Consider the following 17,054-nt stretch of genomic DNA (forward strand, 5'->3'; position numbering starts at 1 on the left):
TGCGAAGCGACAGAGGGTGCAGAGAAGGGCAGGGAGTGCCCGCTCCACCACAACAGTTGTGTTCAGATGTTTGACACATAGAAAGTTTGTAGAGGTCTTGAGTTCAGTTTTGAACGTGAACTGAGGAAAAGGCATACAAAAGGGGGACAATCTGGGAAAAAGAAAATCCCAGGACACCTTCAGCAAATGATATTCTCCTTTGCTCCGTAAAGGTCTATATAGGTCAAGGTCTACCTCATCTTCAGAGTACCACAGTGAGATAACACAGCACCTAGGTGCCATCACACAAATACCAGACACACACACAGAACCACACATACAGGAAGAGGCTGCTGCTGAGCTGGATCATTTATACCACATTTTCCTCAAACATGTCTACAACGTGTTCTGTTCTTCTTAACTCACAAACTGCAAAACAGTAGCTCCAGTAGTAGTTACACTTGTCAACTATTTTCGCTGATTATGCTTCTTCATTTCATGCATGCCACACTAAAATAACACCCAGGGACAAAAATTAACCATTTCTCTCACTTCTGACATTTTGTTTACAGCCACTTGTGGCATTCATTTATTTTAAGAACACTGGCTAGGAGTTGTGACTCAGTGTGATGGCTAACTGGGCCGACTGGTGAATGGCTGACTGGAATGTGTGGGAGTTGACCTCAGAGCGGGAGAATTGGTAATGTGTAAACCCCATGTCTGCACACACTCCTGCTAAGGACCAGCCCATGAATATGAATTGGACTGTGTGAGGCAGAGGTCAGTCGGGAGGATGTTGCTAGAAACATCTAAAACATGGGCTTTCAGCTACTTTTCTATGTGTATTAACCAGACATGTACCTACAGATTCAGTTTGACATCTAAGTCCATGCCATGTTTAATGCAAGGTTGGTCGTTCGAGCTCATGGAACAATACAATGGATCATGCTGTTTCACATCATACATGACACGATCAGAAGGTTTTTTTTGTTGTTTTGTTTTTTGTTTTACTTTTGTTGCAAATTGTACATTAATAAAACTTCATTTCCCCCCTTAATGACTGAGGATGAATGCTACTTCATTAACCACTGCATATTTTTTCAAAATCTGTGAAGTGAACATTGTGTATGTATCGACAGACACGTTCAGCATGTGTTCAGAGGGGGGTCCACAGGTGGGGTAAGTGATGACAAATGGCAGACAGGTTGGCTCTGGCCCATTAATTGTTGTTGGAGGCTGAAGGCTGCGTTGTTCATTTCACCTCGCGACAGGTCGGCGGGGGACGTGATCATTAATATTAGAACATTTCCATCCATCTACCTGAACAAGCGGCCAGTCATTTAAAGGGCTGGCGCTGGGCAGACCTTTCACGCCCTGTTTATAACACTGATCTAAGCACATTACTAGAGCCGTGGGGGACCGCTGCCAGTCATTAATTAGATTCACACATCCAAACACATGCACATACACACACACAATGTGACCACCTTTATTGGGCCCCATTCACATTTGAAAAATGTCACATATGCGAGATAAGGAAAACTAACACACACCTGGTGTGCCAGTTTAATAAACATCAAAAGGCCTGTCCTATTCTCTCTTTGTGTGTACACTGTCTCACACACATACTTATTTAAAGCTACTCTTCCAGTCCTCCCAGGGTACATGTAATTCTGTCAGATAGAGAGTATGTGTGCATGTGAGAGAAAGAGAGAGAGAGAGATGAAGAGGGGCAAAAAAAAAAAAAGTATTGGACCTCATCTGTTTTTTGAACTCTCCCACTCTCCATCCCTCTCACTGCACCTGACAGGCTTACAGAGAGACCCAGGTTTCCAGATCAATCATTCAAAAGTATTTACAAATGCACAAAGCCAGACACAGACAGGTTGGCACATGGCCACTCTGTTTAAGTGCTTTTCAATGTGTCTGTGGTGTCAACTTCTATTTCACACTTATCTACACCTCAAAGGGGAAAAAAAGATGTTTCTGTGACCTTTAGCAAGTGTCAAATCTGGAGAGAAAAAGAGAGGGAAAGAAGAGAAAGAGAGGAGGGCGATTTTAGAGATCTGTCGATGTATGCCTTACATAACCTTTTTATTTATCCGGGAGGTATTGACTGAGCATGCTCTTTATCAGAAACACACTGGCTGCTTCACACCCACATACCTACAAAATTTCACACACAGGAGCTGCCGAGTACATCTGAAGATTTCTGCTACACAATAAAAAGTTTCTCTGAGGGTTGAACATCTTCTTCAAGGGTATCTTCAGTTTTATCCACCCGGTGCAGGATTCAAACTCGCAGCCTTGTCATCAGAAGAGACAATGCACCATTTATGTGAACTCCTGGCTACCACCACGAACATGGATGGGCCATTTGCCATTTTGCCTTAATTGTTAGCTTGCAGCCACGCCGTAATGTTTCCATTAAGACGCCGTCGATCGAGAAAAGCTTTTTCTCCTTCAAATTACAACATGCTTTCATGAGGTCAGCTGTTTTCCATGTGGAATGGCCAGTTTTAATGCAGACGCAGTCCCTTGGTATTCAGGCACGGTCCACTTCAGCGAGGGGGGGGGGGGTCAGGGGAAAGAGTGAGAAAACGAGGAAGGGAGAGAGAGAGATGGAGGGAGGAGAGGGAGGAGAGCGTTGATTGAAAGACTGTGATTAGCAGTTTTCAGCAGGGCACGAGGGCCATTGAGTTGTTCTAACAGGGTTGTCGCGTCTCGAGGTGCAGTCAAGGAGAAGTCAGTGCTTTAGAAAGCTCCCTCGATCTCTCCACCCACCCCCCTCGCCTCCTTCATTCGCTCTCACCACCCAGCCACACTTCTCCTGCCCCTCCAAAAAATCAATATGGCTGTGCAAAGTGCAGCTTGGCCCAGAGGGGGAGGGCCGGGTAGTTGTAAGGCAGCTAGATGCGGGGCTTACAGTGAAGACAAGAGGTGTCCTCCAGGCCTATCCCACAGGCGGTGTCAAGGACAGACCTGAGGACCAGAGGACTGAGGCCACCACAGTGCCCTTCCCCTCTGCATCACGCCTTCTCTCTCTCCCTGTCTCTCTCCCTCTTTGTAGCCCTGGCTTGGCTGGCTCAGCGGGGCAGAAGAAATCGATAAGCAGGTGGAGCGTTTAAAATCCCCAGCTCCAGAGGCTGACGTTACGCTCCTCAGGGCCCAGCAGACCAACACATCGCTCAGGGTCTAGAGCAGCTGAATGAATGGACGCGTGGGTGTACGGTGGTCGCACCTGGTCATTGAAAGGTTTGTGATTTGTGACAATAAACAATTCAATAGCACTTAGCCATACACAGTGTCTGAGGGGTGTAGAGCCAGACTCTTCACACACACTGCCATTGTCTCAACATGTCACAGATCAGTAGCATTCAAGCAGGTCAGACAGTGCAGACCAACACACCCTGGTGATATAACTCAAAGGCAGTACCTGTGCAACTGCAGCTACGATGTACTGTTAGTTACGGAATAAAGTATCAAAAATGGATTTGAGAAAAAGTAAAAAATACAGCATGTACTATCATTGTCAACAGTGGTGTTCCTCATTTCCATACAGTAGGCTTGACGAAGACGCCTGTACATGATGTGGATGAAGTGTGCAAGGAGGATTTCAGTCCTGCCGCGTGTCTCTGTGCGTGAGTGACTGATCACAGTAGAAGTGGCTTGTGTCTCTAATCCAGTACCACTGTTAGACAGTGCAAAGACCCGGCTCTGTGTACCGCAGCACAGCCTGATCAAACCCATCATGTGACAAGCAACCTCTTCAAATGACGATGATTTCCCAGCTCTGTGTCCTTTCAGCTCCACATTAGATCATCTTCTGACACCACCGAGTCTGGTACTTCATCTGGGATAAAGATGATGTGCAATCCGACCCGAGGGGTTGGGAGTCAAGGGTAAACGAGGGGCTAAGGCAGGGGTACTGTGCCGAACTGGCTGACAGCTGTGACAATTACCGTTCGCTATATTATAACCTTATGCTAAACATAAGATTTGATACCGTATGTTGCTTGACAAAACACTTCAAGGATATTTCACCATCAACTCGACTGTATGTCACATTCACCACAGCATAAAATGAGCCATTTGGGAGGGGGGAAAAACATCAGAGGATCACACAGCATATCAAAAATTTGAAGGCTCCTGTCCGTTTCAATTTTCCCAAGCACTGGCCTAAATTGCCGTCCATCAAAATGTGACAAGTGGTTTTACTTTCCTGCAATCAACTCGATCGTGTGTTTTTCTGACGACGACAACAAGGACAAGCTCTTGAATTATTTGTGGAGATGTATTTTTGAACATGGTATAATTAACAGGCTAGAGCCTTGGTTCAAATACCGACAATCACCTAAGCCACCAGGAAAACATATGGTGCAAAACAAATGAGTACTGAACATCTAGGACAGGTCCAATTCTCTACCATGTAGTCTTTGACCCAAATAAACTGGCATTATGATGTGACCTCAGATTAATATTGAATTAAGGACTGAATATCATTTGTGGCTGTTTACATGACCGTCAGCCTGTCTTCCTGGAAGCCGGAAGCAGATAAGTTTGCTGTAATGGCATTAGCCAAATCCTGAAGTATAGCAGACGGCACTTGTCTTGCTTGAGAAGCCACCTCATTTCTTTATTTATTTTTCCTTCACTCATTCTGAACAAAGGAAAATATTCTACCAGGAATTGAATAGCTTAATCCTCTTTTCACTCTTCCCAGTAGCTTGAATGGTGACAGATTAACATCCTGGAGGTTTACAAACCCAGCCATTTGAAAATGTAATTGCTGGCGCCACACCGCATGCATGTCTTTAAGTTGAGAGTTAATATTAAAGCTCAAAATACACACATGCACTGAAGTCAGGAGGGATGTGGCCAGACCCATGTCCCTGAAAACCAGGACAAGCAGGACATACCATTCAGTCACGTACATATAAGGGAGTCGCAAGCTGTCCCAAACCCTTGCTAGACGCCATAGTTACTGTTCACTTTTGCTAATTATTACAGCCAATCAGAGGGGTTAACGGGGCGGAGCCTGGCCAGACCATGTTCTGGGGCATTTAACAGCTGGCAGGAACGGAGGTGAATGCATTACACACTGCCCTCATCCAATAAAAATAAAACACCCTGACATCTGAGGTGTACTTAGCACAGAGGGGTGGGAGGAAGTGAGGGAGGCAAAGAAGGAGGGAGGAAGAGAAGGAGGGGAAGAAGCTGGCGGTGGGGGGGGTGGAGGGGAGAAAGCATCTGATAGCGTGATGTCCAAGTGCCACCTAGTGACAACTTTCTAGCTTCTCTACCCCGTAAGGCACCAGCGCATCTGGGGTGTAGGGGGTGGGGGGGTGCGGGTGAACAGATGAAGTGACCCAGGACAGAGGGATTCAATATCAGTAGCATATTGTTCTGTTCTTTCAATCAAGACATCACAGGGAAATGTCATAAATCATTTTTTCCCCCAAAGAACAGCCCAAACCATTCATGTTTCAAGTCAAGTCACAACCTACAGTAAAACTCTTGATGTTCCAAAATGATGTAGATTTTTAATGACTTTTACATCTTGCTTCCAAATCCCAATCAAGAAAACTCTCCGCCAGGCTTCCTCATGTGACCCCACTGTCTGTTCAGTTGGGGGAGTAAATCTGTAACACTGCACTGGTAGGCTGGTGGCCCTGGGCTCCTAGGTCCCCTCCCCTCATTAGCCCAGGTATAAATCACACTCTGGCGGTGCCCAGAGGTGAGAAGGATGAGAGTTGAGGTGAGCTTGAAATAATGCCTATGTCACGGTGGGTCAGCCCTCCATTATGGCCGTTTCAAAAACTATTAATCTTGCTTGTAGTCAGTGGCCTAGAAATAATTACTTCATCTAACCCATGTAATACAGCATGACCAGCAGTCGAGCCTGGTCAATTTGAGGCTGGGGAGGCAGGATGGGTGGATGGTAGGGGTGGAGGGGTGTGTGTGAAGAGACCAACAGAGAGAAAGGGAGGGAGGGAGGGGAGGCAGCCACAAATTACTAGGCCCTGTCTCCTGCTACTGGGTGACTGATGTCCTGCTCACTTCAGCTGTGGCCTTTTACACTCTCAACACTGATTTAGATAGATACACACACAGACACACTCTGAGAGGCAGATCATGTACAAGCACACATATGTACGCACATTAATGCATGATTAAATACACCCACTCACACACACACACTCTGACCGAGGAACACACAAATCACATTATTTTAAACAACGGCTCTTACGGACTCACAAGAGATAATACTGAATTTAATTTGTTGTAGTTAGCTTGCAGAACTGGCTCCTAATAGAATTAGACCATCCACTGGCTACTGCTAAAAACTACATGATAATATGTTAATGCTTTACCAAAATAAGACTTGAACGTTTCAATATTCAAAACATTTAACAAATAGTGGATGATTTACACAACAAAGTAAAAAATATGTAAACTTTGCTACTAATGCAACTTTGAAAGCCAAGACATATCACCCAGAAATTCAGACATATTGTGACAGTGTGAGTCCATCTTCCACCCCTCTTTTCTTTTCAACAGTGCCCTCTGCAGTGGCTCCAGCTGCAGATACAATCACCTGCCTCCATGGTGGAGGAGCAGACCAACCCCCTCGCCTGCCCGTCCACCCCCCCCTCAACATAATGGCAGAGAGAGAAACACAATCAAAACAGCTATTGAAGAAACCCACACTGCGGGTAAACAGATGATCTAGCGCAAACTCAGCCTCCATGAACGTCACAGGAAGTATGTATGGAATGACATAAATAAATGCAGCCCTCCAGTGGCTGTCACAGCTGGCATTGCAGGTGCAAATTTAATTAGTCAAGGTGAAGTCTCCCTTGTTGTCTGAGAAGGGGGGTCCTCGCCATGCACGACTGTAAACACGCGCTATATCCTAATCAGGTGTCACCACAGCGTTTGATCAGCCCGTGAAAACTTGTCACGAATCCCCAGCAGAGAGTGGGCCGAGGGGGAGAACAAAGGAAAAGAGCTGTCATGAGAGAACAGGGTGGTGGTGGTGGAGATGGCAGAAGCGGTGAATGAAGAGAGTTTGCCCATTAGCAGTCTCTGTCGCCCATCTCTCTCCCACTCCCCTCTACGTTGCTCCTCCTCCAGTTCTCTGTCTATCTCTATGTGGCTACCTTCACTATACAACTCCCATCGCAGCTCTGTGCTGGAAAATCTCAACCACAGTTGTCATACTCACAACCACCAAACAAAGCATCCAAAAAATCACACACATACACACAAAGTAGTACACTACTTTTGTTTACCTCCCCAAAATCCACACATGTACAGCGATACAAGCTGTGCTCGTTTTGTTTTTATCAGGTACCAGTCTAAGTAGTTGGGTCTTTCTGAAAGGCCCAGAGAGCCAGAGGCAGACATGCTGTTCTTCTCCCGCTCAGTGCTTCCAGGCTGCACAGAGGCAGTGCAGGAACACACACAACATTAGATACTGTTTACCTTTCAGTTTGGGTGATATTGAATACATTAGCCAATTGAACCTCATAAGAAACACAGACGAGTGACAAGGCCCAATCGTCTTTGCGACTACCATGGTAACTGAGATTACAGGCTAACAAAGAGCAGACAGGGGGAAAAAATATTTAAAACCCGAATAGTGATACATAAATTAATTAAAGGACAAAAAAACAAGTGGAGAATTAAAGTTGGAACATCTGTCAGCGACTTAGCTTCCCAACGTAATACCAGTGTTAGAACATTTATACCCTTGAAGTTAATGATCCCCTCTTTAATTGACAGTCAAGGAAAACTGGCTGCGGCAGCATCCTGCCGAGACTCTGATAAGCGCCCCCCTTCCCCCCTCCCAAAAATAAAATAAAAAAAACAGTTTAAAGAACCTTGGCACTAATCCCTATTGTCATCCCAGCGCAGCAGAAGGACTTACAAACACAGATAACTCTGCTGAAGCTGTCTATTTCTCAGGAGTTATGGGGACAGCCGAGCCGCTGTGCGCCTTGAATCAGTCACTCAGATTAGCCCAATCCCTCTGTGCTGTCAGTCAGTTGAGACACTAGCCTGTCATCGCATTTACATGAGTCCATCTCCTATGTGACAATGCCCCCTATATATGACAATGGCTGTGGGGAAGGGGTCCACTTGCTGGCAGATAGCGGGTGTACAGTATGGCAGACGGGCCGTTGTTGGATTAAGCTCATGGCATGTGCTGTGCTCATGTCTTCGCTGACACTCCGACAACAAGTTTAAGGAGTCTTAACCATTGCTGTTTTTCTATAGTGGAGAGAATGTGGGAGATGTATGTCAGATGAAACTCACACATACACCTACAATGACAAACAGGGAGACACATACACACAGTGGGATAAACTTCAAATAACTTGGAAATACAGAACGACTGTTTAAAAAAAAAAGCTTACCTAGTGTATGTCTTCCCAAAGTTGGCTTTAAGCATGACTTTAATCCACCTACTTCACTTAACATGATGAAGCTCAAAGAACAAAAGACAGCGCAACATAAAAAACTAAGTATGTGCTATACAAAACATCTGGATCAGTCTGCATCTTCAATACACACAGTAATGGCAGAGATTAAAGGGCCAACCCTGAAAAATATCTCTAAAAAGCCAAACTAGATAAGACCCAAACTTTTGACTGTCAAATTAATAAGGGATTAGTTTCTACAAAGTAGGAGTTTGTACTTTAAAATGAATGTGTGGTACTTGAAGGTACCTGAGAGCTCACCATGTGCTGACTGTTTTTATGCTTCTGTGGCTCACTCCACTTCAAACAGTCCTGCAACAAATGACAGTGGATGCCCTCTACATAACAAGGCCAGGGCAAGCATGACACAGGGGTTGACAACTGAACCCTCAAACTCCCTAACCCTTACCCCTACCATGGCACAGGCATACGCACACACACACGCAGCCCTGAAAACAGCCCTGACATGACCGCTCGGCAGCCCTTCCTAACCCCTCCTTGTGTTTTTTCTCTCTCCATCTCACTGGAGACAACCCTCAATTCAGGACCGTTTTAGCAAGGCAAGTGGATGTGACCCACTGCCCCCCAGTCAGGCTCATCTGAATAAACAGAGTTGAAGAAACAGGCAGAGGAAGGGAAATCTGCCTACATTATGATAGGATGAGAGAAGATGGGATTCAGCCAAGGGGCTCCTTTCTTTATGCACGTTTGATCAAGTGCTTGACAGCACCAGCGGATGGAATTACGGACTGTTGAACAAAGAGTTGTGGTGTGGGTATAAGTGTGAGTGAGTGTGTGTGTACTTCAGTCTGGACAGGTGGGTTTCCATGGCATTGACAGTATAGGCTTGTGACAAGCCTGCCGCACCACACCTCCACCACATACAAAGGCGCAACTCGCCCACCAGCCTTCGCAGTCCATCACTCGGCCGAGGGAAGCGCCATGAGAAGAGGTCAGACATGGAGGAAAGAGGGAGGGAGGAGAGAGGAGAAGAGGATGAGGAGGAAGAGGAAGAAGGGAGGGCTGGTCAGGGGTTAAGTGTGGAGAAGACAGCGATGAAAGGCAACTGTCATGCACCAGTGCTCACCCAGGAGCACCTGTCTCGAGAAGAACATGCAAAGTGTGCCGGTCACGTCCTGACAATACCCCCACTTTTCTACACAGACACACAGATCAACACACACACACACACTCACACACAAGGATATACACACATACAAGCTCTCAGGAAAGGGCTGATGCTCCACCATTGAAAAGGCATCGCCCGTCTGACAGCATGCCAGTCAAGCTGTCGTTGGCTCCTTCGCATATGCAAGGAAAAGTTAGGCTGATGAAGAAAAAACACACAGGTGCCCAGAGGAAGAATCACTGAGACATGAACAGACTACCTGAAGTGAGCAGACACTTCTCAGAGACTTGATGCTGAGTAAATGCTGGAACGAGCAATATGAAAAGCTCCATGAAAGCAAATCCAATACAACCAGGACACCTACTTCACACTGCAAGTTGATGTGGTTACTGAAAAATAAAGGAAAGATTAAGATTAAAATCCTAGGGATGGAAGAAGCAGTTACCTTAAACACCTCAACACCAGGACTAACAATCACAATGTTAGTCTTGTTTTGGGAGTCAGGTTGCCAATGGTAATGCAAAAAAGGAGAAAAAAAAGACAAATATTACACTTAGAACACAAACATACCAGCTATTATGAAATGTGACATTTCATAATAGCTGGTATGTTTGTGTTCTAATATTTGTCTTTTTTTTCTCCTTTTTTGCATTTGTAACATTGGCAACCTGCCTCCCAAACTGACCTCTGCTAATTGAACAGCATAGACAAATGTGACCCCAAGCCTGAGATCATACAGTTTATACTGTAGCCTATATCTCATGGTGTTCAGCATGGCAGGCAAAGGAGGCCAAATGTATCTCCAGCTCAGAGAGTTGGCCTCATGTACTCAGCCTCTAGCTCTAAGCTGAAGGCCAGGTATTTTAGCACATTTTCATTGCTCACGTTTATGGAAAAGAACTTATAATGTACAAATTAACAGTTACTATTTACAGCACCTTGTGAACCTGGTATCCTGCAGCTTTTGTGAATGAAGGGTTTTGGACTTTCCATTGAAACCAGATGTTGGGCAGCACCGTAGCAGTAGGCACTTTTATTGGAAAGGTGAGTCATTACAAAGGAAAATAAATTCACAAATAAACAGCATGAAGACGGCTCTGTCCTACGCAGGTGGCTTTGCGCAGTGAAATCACTTTTATTGGAGTTGGCTAAAATTAGCAACAACCAGGGCAGCAAGGATACAATTCTGGTTAGCGTTGATTATTGCTGATATTTTTGGTTTGGAGGCTGGAGCTGCGAAAGTCTGATGCAGCATTACCACGGTAACTGATCATTTCTCAAATATCTGTGGTGCTAAACAAACTTTTTGAAGACTTATAATGTTATATTCTCTCAACAGCAGCCTCAACACACACAGAAAAGTGTGTGCTCACAACCATGCATTCAAGACAAACACAAATCCAACCTATACAATACCCTACACCGAGTGCACACACACCACCAGAATTCCAAACAAACAGAAATGGAAAATAACGACTCATCCGGATCATAGCCTGGAGTGGATAATGAACTCCCTGGAGGCGCTAGCCTCTGTGCATGAGGTGAGAGGGTCATTCCCATGTTTATTCAGCACCAGTCCAATGAGCCACCACCATCTATTGATTGAACTGATTATTCTGTGTCTCTCTTGTGACGGGACACGTGCATGACAGATGAACCCTACTTGGGCAGGTCACATTCGGTGTAATCTCATTGAATCTGACGGCTGATCTGGTCGGCCAGTTTGCATGATCCACAACACTGACATCTGTGGCTAATGCCTCAACACTAATATGAGGTGCTCGGTCGGGGCTGTCAGACACATGGGCTGTCAGGGGCTGTTTGGACGATCCCAGTGACTGCTTCCATAGGAGAAAACCAACGGCATTGGCAGCTGTAATTCAATGGAAGAATATTTCTCCATGCTTTTGTTTAACAATCAGGTTTCTTTCTTTTTTTGTGGGGAGGGTGAGAGGGTGGGGGGGTGGGGGTTACACAAACTTCAACTGATAATAGAAGGCAGCCAGCGGCGTAGTCTCTGCAGTACACGTGATCCTCTCAGTTACAGTTAGACTCTCCATGGCGTTCAATCCCACAGCCACAGCGAAATGCCTAGCATAAAGCCATCCTGTTATTGCACTTAATGTATAGTAAGGTCCACAACCACATATGGGATTCCATGGCAGGTCATTTTAGCCATGTACTCTGAGATAATGCAGGCAGGGCCGTAAAAACTGATATCCTTCCAGATGCAGACCAAATGTAGACATTGTGCACATATTCAGAATGTCATGCATTCAATACAGACTGCAATAAAAAGGTGGTAGTAATTGAGAGAATGATGTGCAGGGTTTCTCACATTGATCATCAGATGCTAACCCCAACCCTTAAATGATATCAGAATGTCATCTACAGAGAAGACCCTCCTATGAGTTATAGACAGTAACTCATGAGTGCTTGATTTTAACTTTGGGAAACAACTCACTTGTGCTTGAAATCACTATAACAAACAAATAATTAGTAATATAATTAGTAAATTGTATGACAATAACATCACAACAATCAACTCGAACCTTTGATCACAGACATTTCTAGGGCCTACATACACAAATTTAAGATGATTTATGTGAAACTAGGGAATCTCCTACACTGTACATAAAAATCTATTAGGCCTATCTATAATCAAAAAATCTAAATTCTATTCTTCGAAAACTAAACAATTCAATACAGTGATTGTAATACTATATGTAAATGTATTTCAACTCGTATGTCATATCTCAGTGTCACTCGAGCATAAGTTGTGATAGTAATGCCCCAAACTGGCTGAATTAGTGTATAGACAGGCTTGGCTAACCATGCTGATCTATAAACAGCTCAGTCCAAATACATGAGCCAAAGATCAAATAGGCAAGACAAGGTAAAGACATGTAGAGGAAAAGCTCAGTGGCAGACTAATCAGCCCCCTCTAACACTCAAATAGCAGATCAATGAAAGACCTGGGGCCTTGGGCCTGCACTATATTACCCACCAAAACTTCATATTCATTCATTGATTTTACTTTTCAGAATAGTATATCACTGAACCCCAATGGGAGCGAAAAATGTAGGCTGGGGCTGAGGTCAACCCTCGTGTGGACGGATGTTTGCACAATATTGATAGCGCACGCAGAAAGAAATGACTAAATATCTGGATCAATAGCTAGTTTCCATAGCCACGACAGGTTGTTCCAGATGGAAATATATAAATACTTCTTTATGGCGGCTGGAGTGGCCCTAACGAACAGGGCTAAATGTCCCCCTTAAGGTAAACTCTTTGATTAGCCAAGGCCATAGGTGACAAGAGAGGTCTGCTGATGTAAGGATGCCACGCGTCCAATGGCCTGACCATGCTAATGCACACAGGGGCCCAGTAAAGGGGCCAAGGACATGACAGGTCACAAGCCCTGGGCAAAGTGCTCTGTGCTACCTGACCCTCTTATTCATTTGTAATGATAATGGGTCCAGGCTACACTATTCTCAGTCATGTTCAAATGAGGCATACCATTAATAATTTATAAATCTCTGTTCTCATATTTTCTATCAATATTTCATGTAGAGCTGCTGTACTAATTGTATTAATCAGAACTGGAAGTGGGAGGTCCACTACATTGAGGCCCAAGGAAATACATTAGCATGTGGAGTTCCTCAGTTTTCATCCACATTAAGAAGAGTTCAATAAAAATATGTAAAGCACTGTGTAACCACATCAGACCAATGGCCTGGTGAAAACCTTTCATCCTGCTGTTGCTGATGGACCAGGAGCCTCCTGTACTTATTTACGGCACAGCACAATTACTGGGAACAACACCCAACCTCACAGCTTCCCCTGCTCAACAGTGGCCAATGGGGCCATAAAGAGGGAGGAACCACATCATTGCCTGCTCCTTAATTAAATGAAAGCTGTTAGGTTCATTTGCCTTCTTTTTTTACACATTGAACTGGCCAGCCCACCGTTGAAGACCTCCCAGACGCCATCCCTGCTTGGCCCTAAATCATGACAGCGTAAACGGCCCAGTGGGTCCCTGCTGGACACACAGCGGCCGCCCAGCGTCAAGGCCAGAGCAGGGCATGCGGTAGATCGACACCTAGCCTGCGATAAGTAATTCTGTAGAGGATTAGCAGCATGATAGCCTGATCAATACTGTGTGCTCAGGCCATTAGGAATGCAGCGAGGAAATGACCCCCTCCGGTAATAAAGCAGGGCATCTGGGTTCTCCTTCATTTGCCAGCTCCATTAGTGTAATGGTATCATTATCTGCCACAGCCATATTTTTCTGAGGCCTGGCTTTTCCACAGCTCGACTGGCGGGGGTCTGATGAAGCTGTGAGAGCCCCCATGAAGCGTTCCCCTTTCTACCATTCTACAGAGAGTCTAGGTGTAAATCTAGCTCTGTTGGAGCTTATGTGGTACTCTGCCTAAGGTATCCATACCCATGTTTTATGTCAGCACCCAACACTATTTCTCCATTATTGTCTCATTAATAGAGCAAGCAGCATGTAGCTTGGGTTAAGATGGAGAAAACTATGGCCGGCACAGCACAAAGCTGCTGAATCTGCTGAATCTGACACCCCCCTCTTGCTAAAACACCAGGCCTGACATGACAGGACGTCGGCATTAGTCACCATAAATCGTTTCCTTTACACTAATTCACCAGCTAACATTTTGTGGGGGAGATTGATTAACCATGTCTGGATGTGTGGCCACATAATCAGCTTTTACCTCGCTAGTTGTTAATTTAACAGAATTGCCAAGGGAAGCACAAACCATTTTAATGAGTGTTCAGAAATTAAATACCTTAAACAGCTTGCACTGGGTGACACAACCAGAGCAAACCAATGAGGCTGATCTAAGCAATGGGCTGGGCTGGGCTGAGCCCAGGACCTCACAACATCTGGTGACCCTGTGTGATCATTACTTAGCCTGCTGCTCACACACACACACACACACTTCCTGTTTCGACACAGCGCTTTATACTTGTCATCGCTGTCCAAATGGCGAACTTGCATCAAAGACAGCATTAGAACATCGGGTTAAGGGACAGGGTCAGTGCTGTTTTCACACTTGCTGAGGCATGAGTGGAAATTCATCCTGTGATGACAACACTGATAAAACATAATGAAATGTTTTCAATTCATTAGGGTACAAGGCGAGCTGAATGTTGCCATGTGGAGGAAACTCATGAAAATGTGGCTACTTGAAAACATGAGGCCATTCCTAAACATACAAAGAGTCTGCAATGTCTCAATTAAAGCAGCAAAGAAAACAGTTAATGTGTCAAACAATGTATCATACAGTACATAGTAATGTAAAAAAAAAAAAGAAAAAAAAAAAAAAGAATAAAAACTTCGATCATTTCAGGTTTTTAAAAGAAATAGATGTAAATTACTGTGGTTGGGGTGTGTTTACACCCCCCGGGCAGTTAGGCCAATGTCCTATTATATTTCACCTACAGTATATGGCATCTCACCTGTCAGTGTGTTATACTGACTTGCTGCAGTGGGATTTTCTAAGGCGATTGTGTATTCATTTGGTACTAATCAGTTGGTGCCTGCATTCTCTAACTCAGACTGACAGTGGACCCATCATAGCATATTTCTCACACTCACTTGCTGGATGAGGCAAACCAAGTTATTAGTTATTATAGTAACTGTATTATTATAAGAACTACTGATAAAATAAAAAGCTGGCCAAAACGCATGCAACTCCTTGCTTGGCTGCTCTACAGTCATATAGTCGTTTTGCAATTACAATTCCTCTTGCTCATCCTTTTATTTATCTAAAGAGAAAAGAAGCTAAGCCATTAGGTCTGTGCCGTGCTGCTTGACTGCCTGAGGGCCAGCTGGAATGAGTTCTCTCTCTGAGCCACTCATCTGGCCGCCATGGCTGCTTTCATAAACAGGAGGAACTGCGTCCTACATAGTTTCACTGCTGTCTAACATGATCCAAACACATGTGCCACAGCAGACGACATCCAAGTCAGGAGATAAGAGGAGAAACAGACAGAGAGGTAGACAGACAGACACTATGACTATAGGCGAAACACAGCTTAGGATGCCTCAGGCACAGCTGAGTCCTTTCCTTCCTTTGCCCTAGAATCTCAACAAACCCCAAAAAGTCGGGGGTTATAGAGCACATGAAAGCCTGATTAAGCCCAGGTCAGCACGGAACACAGCTTAATGCACAAGCACACAAAACAGTTGGTCCTCACATGTTATAGACTGAACACACCCACCTCTGTTCACATTATGTGAAAAATAACCCTGCAAACATATCACTTTTAGGGTTCTACAGCTGGCCTACAGTAACAGAGGATAGCCTCTGATCGATTAGTAGCTAATCACAATATCAGCCAATAAGTGATCAGTTATTTAGTGTAGACACGAACGCACCACCATCCACTGTATTTACAGTAAAGCCACAAGCAGCTGTAGACTGCTGGTCTGGCATGTTGCCAGATGCACTGCACACGAACTTTACCATTTGTTTTCACTGTTTACACTGAGCTCTTCAGCTGATACTACACAATTAACACTTGATTCCTTGTTCACTCTTTACACCACAATGACACCCAAATTAAGCTCTGACGTTGCCTATTTGTTTGTTTGTTTGTTCACTTGTTTGTTTTTTCATCAACTGTCAATAACTAAGCAATGTAAATGTCATGACTTTAACTGTTTTCTCACAAATAGCTCTAGTTCATGTCGTATTTCCTATGGATGTGGGATGCTGCCAACACGTTTCTCTGCGACCTACATCTTCGTACCAGCAGTGTATTTACGTGATAAAAACAACGTTTTAATGTAACTGTAATTCTTCATTGTGGTAGACTGAGGGGGGAAAATGGAAAACACAATAAAGGAAAGAGGCAAGGTGAGGTATGCGCTGACACTGGCGTCTTTCTAGCCTTCGTAATGCAGCCAGCAGCATCACATAAGGAGCATTAGATATTCAATGAGCGACAGGGCTTAGAAATATGCCAGACCTAACGGAGAAAAACGCTATCAATACCTTTCTTCTCTTCTCCCCCTCACTGTCACCCGATCTTTTCATGTTCCTGGAGTTGTGTTTACACTGCCTCGCTTTCATTGAGGGCGACGTTGGTTCTTGTAGTGCTCGAATAAACGGTGGCTAATCTGGTTTCCGTATTAGAAACGGCACAGGCGGGAGCGAGCGATCGTTTTATATTAGTCAGAGCTCAATTGATGATATTTTCAGCGTGAAATTCGTTTTTGTGTGCACATTATTGACGCAGATGCTTCAAGCGTGGCTACGAGAACTACAAGTCCCAGCGCGACCGTGTCCTCGAGGCGGAAGTAGCTTAGGCACGTTCCAAATGTTGCACTGCGCAGATGCCGCGCAGGTACGGATCTACAAATGCAGATATGCGCGTCAACATAGTTTTAAATCTGTGAAGTTTCACAGCCCATTTAAAATGGCTCTGAC

General features: G+C 44.7%; 1 protein-coding gene across 1 annotated transcript in view; it reads right to left on the reverse strand.

Moving 5' to 3' along the window:
* The window catches only part of fto (FTO alpha-ketoglutarate dependent dioxygenase), a 118,363-nt gene extending 101,609 nt beyond the window's left edge, over window positions 1–16,754 (reverse strand). The window contains exon 1 of the mRNA XM_083998967.1: window positions 16,620–16,754. Within this exon, the coding sequence (XP_083855093.1) occupies window positions 16,620–16,697 (78 nt within the window). The 5' untranslated portion in view covers window positions 16,698–16,754. The remainder of the gene's footprint in view (window positions 1–16,619) is intronic.
* Window positions 16,755–17,054: the final 300 nt, after the last annotated feature.

The sequence above is a fragment of the Trachurus trachurus genome (genome assembly GCF_905171665.1).
Source record: "Trachurus trachurus genome assembly, chromosome: 3".
Taxonomy (NCBI): Eukaryota; Metazoa; Chordata; class Actinopteri; order Carangiformes; family Carangidae; genus Trachurus; species Trachurus trachurus.